The sequence below is a fragment of the Oratosquilla oratoria genome, chromosome 3, assembly GCF_046742065.1.
Source record: "Oratosquilla oratoria isolate Oo_2021 chromosome 3, ASM4674206v1, whole genome shotgun sequence".
In the NCBI taxonomy this organism is placed as follows: domain Eukaryota; kingdom Metazoa; phylum Arthropoda; class Malacostraca; order Stomatopoda; family Squillidae; genus Oratosquilla; species Oratosquilla oratoria.
This window is the reverse complement of record NC_134779.1, coordinates 23,307,931-23,312,930: the sequence shown is the minus strand read 5'-3', so window position 1 is coordinate 23,312,930 and position 5,000 is coordinate 23,307,931. Positions and strand designations below refer to the sequence as shown.

The following is a 5,000-nucleotide window of genomic DNA, read 5'->3' as shown; positions in this document are numbered from 1 at the left end:
ACAAAAAGAAAGATTAGGGAAAAGGATAAAAATATTGAAAAATTAAAACTAATTAAGCCAAAGACTATAACAATAAACTAGAAAAATAAGAGGAGGACTATAGGAAGAGAGAGAGAGAAAACATATAAAAAGAGTTAGAAATGAAAAAAATAAAAAGAAATAGAGGAAATAATAGTAATAAGAAAAACACAAATAAAACTAAAAAAAAGCATAAGAAGAATAAGATTAACAATAACAATATAAATAAGAAAAATGGATAAAAGAAAAAAGAGGAGGAATGTAGGAAGAAAGAAGAGAAAAATTAGAATAATTGAGAAGAGAAGAATACGAATAGACAAAAACGAAAAAAGTAATAAGCTTGAAAAAAGTCAAATATATGAAGAAGAAGAAGAAGAAGAAGAAGAAGAAGAAGAAGAAGAAGAAGAAGAAGACGAAGAAGAAGAAAAGTGAAAGAAGAAGAAGAAGAAGAAGAAGAAAAGTGAAAGAAGCAGAAGAAGAAGAAGAAGAAGAAGAAGAAGAAGAAGAAGAAGAAGAAGAAGAAGAAGAGGAAGAAGAAGAAGAAGAAAGAAGAAGAAGAAGAAGAAGAAGAAGAAGAAGAAGAAGAAGAAGAAGAAGAAGAAGAAGAAGAAGAAGAAGAAGAAGAAGAAGAAGAAGAAGAAGAATGGAACACCAAAGAACAACTTTGGGAATCAAACGATGGAAGAGGAGAAAGGCAAGGAAGAAGGATGGGAGGAAGTGGGGTTGGGAGGGAGTGCCCGAAGGAAGAAGAGGAGAAGAAGAAGAAGAAGAAATCGCAAAAGAAAATGGCAAACCAACTTTAAAGAAAACGAGAAAACGGTTGAAAGAAAACGGAGAAGGAAACGGGAGTATCGATAAGCACATGCCGGATGGAGTTAGACTCCATAGAAGGGTGTGGGGGAGTGATAGGAGGAGGAATGGGGAAATAGGGAATAGGGAAGGGGGAGTTGTGGGAGGGGGAATAGAGGAAAGAGGAGTTGAGGTGGGAAATAAGGTGCAATAAGACCTTTTAGCTCGTAACAAGCGAAAAGGATAAATTTCATAGCAAAGCTTCAACATGGAGTTTGAGAAATTATTAGAAAGAGGATGTAAAAATGAGAAAAAATACTACAAAACACAGGAACGAAAAAAAAAAAACAGAAAATAATTGAATACAGATTTGGGATTGTGTAAAAATTTATGGTTTTTATGCACGGGGACCAAGAATCATTGAAGATTAATAAGAAGAAATATAATTAGTTTAAGAATGATTGAAGAATGAAGAAAGTTGTGATATGAGCTGCGAGAAGAACCGCGAAGGATAACAGACGAACGAAACCAAAAGATTCCGCGTTAGCCAACTAAGCGTCAAGCAAACAAAACTTAAGCAAACACACATACGCTTGCCAAACACACAGACGTTTGCCAAACACACAGACGTTTGTCAAACACACAAGCGTTTGCCAAACAAACATTAGGCGATTAATTGCCCGGGAAGGAAACGTCTGGGTAATTTATGTTGATGTTCGTGTTGGAACCAAACATCTGAACGTTCGGTTCTGAGGAAGATGGAGGAAGGTTAGCTCGTTCTTTCTATGTTCCTGAAGATCCTGAGATCGATTCCCAAGAGAGGAAATGTTGGGACTGAGAGTTTGTGGGCTGAAAATGGGCCTAAACTTATGCAGATTGTCAGGACAAGAAAGTGACAATGTCCATGTATGTTCACACACACACACACACACACACACACACACACACACACACACACACACACACACACACACACACACACACACACACACACACACACACACACACACACACACACACACACACACACACACACACACACACACCAACCACACACACACACACACACACACACACACACACACACACACACACACACACACACACACACACACACCACACACACACACACACACACACACACACACACACACACACACACACACACACACACACACACACACACACACACACACACACACACACACACACACACACACACACACACACACACACACACACACACACACTCACACACACACACACACACACACACACACACACACACACACACACACACACACACACACACACACACACACACACACACACACACACACACACACACACACACACACACACACACACACACACACACATACAGTCACCAATATCCACAAATCAACGTGTGGGCTTCCCTTAGCTGAATAAAATCACCAGACGGTAGTTAGAAATATGCACTTACACCTTAACTTACATTCTCTGGAAACACGTAGAGCAAGGGTTGATCTAATAGAAGTATTCAAATAGTTCAATGGCTTTAACAAAGGTGATGTAGACAAAGTCATAATATTAAGGCAATAGAGCAGGATTCGTAGTAATGGATTTAAGTAGAACAATTTTAGATTTCATGGGGAAATAGGCAAGAATCTGTTTAATAATATTTTGGGTAACGAATGAAGTAAACTTGATAACCGTGTAGTGAATGCCGAAACTATTAGTTATTTTAGAATAAGGTTAGATGACTATAGGGATGAGGTTGCTACGTGGTAATGGACATGGATCTGCCTAGTGTAGGCCTTATGGTCTCTTACAGTGTCATGGTCAGGTTTTTATACACTTCTATGGGATAATCCATCAACATGAACACAGAAATCAGTAAAAAAAAAAAAAAAAAAAAAAAAAAAAAGTCTTAACCGTTTTAAATGCTTTTCGGTCTGATTTCTGATATTCTCCTTTCCATAATAATTGTATTTATTCGTTTCCTTATTTGTTTTTGTTTTTTTGCTTTGGGAGGGGTGTGTATTTAATGAAAATAACATTTGTTTTGTGTGCGCATTCCTTTGTACATATATGCATCTATACTTTATCAGCTCCCCATTGTTATTTCTTCTATGTAGAAAAAGTAAAATTTATTGATTTCATTTGACCTCAGGCAATACGTTTGCTGTTTAAAGAAATATACGTTTTCGTAGAATTTTGAATATTCAAAGTCAAGTCTCACATACACAAAATTAATTAAATATTTCCTACTTGAATTCAATAATCATTGAGTTTTATAGATTAATATAACTTCTTTAGACTTATATCATAATATCTATCTAAAAGATTAATTTAATCTCATATACATACAAATATTACATGTCTCCATTCCAGCCTATATACAAAGGATTTCACTCTAACTTTGGCTTGAACAATTAAAATTCAACATTAGTTTTTCTTAAACCATTCTAATTACGTGGTTAACTGAACAAGTTGATTTTAACTAACGCCAGATGATTTCATTCAAATTGAGATCAACCAAATCAATAAAAAATACAAAAGATGAATAACCTTTTGAATTTATTCCAGCATGTGCAGTATATCTTTTATATTCATATAAGACATGCAGTCCAGACAAATATATTCAGTGAATATATTCAAGAATTTTTCAACAAAAGGGTATCAATAAAGAACATTTTATACAATAGAATTCAGTGTAACACATTAATATATATATTTCTTCTTTTTTCCAGGAAATGGTAGCCAAAGCCTAAAAACTGGAATAAAATCTCTACTCTTTCATTTCCTGTAAGTTGAAATAAAAACACATAAAATGAAAAAATAAAACCAATTATTTGTACATGTACTTGAAAAATGTATGCTCACCTATGTAGATGCACTTACCATATTATATATATATATATATATATATATATATGTATATATATATATGTATATATATACACATCCATATATGTATGCATATATATGTATATATATACATATATATATACATATATATACATACAAATATGTGTGTGTAATTGTTCGTGTGTGTTATTTGTCTCATAGCCATTCCATTATGATATAAACATACTTTCCATGTATCATTTTTATATAATTACTGAATATAACGTAGAAGTAAGATATATACTGTATGATAGCATGTTCACATCACGCTAATACTATCAATATATTTAAGAATTTTCTTTTTATTTCTTTCGCAGGTCCTACGTGTGCTTCCTCCTCATAGTATAAATGATCAGTGTTGTGTACATAGAAAATAAAAAAATAAAAACTCATAAAAACACAACTTTAAAGACACTTTATAAACAATAACTATTGACGAGATAATCAAACAATTTGGAAGGAATTATAAGAAAGTCTTGTATTAGTGTACTATTACATGGACAGATTCGTGTTTTATGTTGTGTAAAATGTACATAGAAATATTCCACCACAGTCTGTCTGCATCAAGACATGTATTGGCTTCTACTACCGTAACTACCAAAGGAAATTAAACAAATCAGCGACAGAGTTCAGGATATTGAAAATATGTTGAAAATATAAGAATATGACTAGAAATATGATACAGAGTGACGAAATGAATATGAAAAGAAAATTATAAAAACTGGGTAAAAAAAAATAATAAATTGAATGAGATTCCAATAAATTGAACAACAGTCAAGATATACAGTATGCATATATTTGTTCAGACATAAAAAAGCGTGAAAAAGCATATTCAAAATGCAAATTGCAAAAGTAATTGAATTGGCATAAAAGATAACAATTTGTTTCTACCAGTTATACAAGCATATAAATTTCCAAGTCCAACAAACTTTACAATATTCATATATATATATATATATATATATATATATATATATATATATATATATATATATGTATGTATGTATATGTATATATACATATATGGGTACAGATTATATATACATATACATCATATACATATCAACAAATCTGTATACTTATATATACATTATATTACATAAATAGACATACACACACTTGTGCGTACATGCGCACACACAAACATGGGCACAAAAACACATATATGTATAAACATACATTTACATATGTATGTATATATATATATATATATATATATATATGTATATGTGTATACATATATTTACATATATATACATATATATATGTATATATATATATATATATATATATATATATAT

The 5,000-nt window shown here is 32.1% G+C and overlaps 1 protein-coding gene across 1 annotated transcript in view; it reads left to right on the top strand.

The window, feature by feature from the left end:
• LOC143041793 (uncharacterized) overlaps nt 1-4,694 on the top strand; it is a gene marked incomplete at its 5' end in the record, with an annotated part of 151,952 nt that extends 147,258 nt beyond the window's left edge. The window contains 2 exons of the mRNA XM_076213851.1: nt 3,543-3,597; nt 4,017-4,694. Coding sequence (XP_076069966.1) covers nt 3,543-3,597; nt 4,017-4,047 — 86 coding nt within the window. The remainder of the gene's footprint in view (nt 1-3,542; nt 3,598-4,016) is intronic.
• Nucleotides 4,695-5,000: the final 306 nt, after the last annotated feature.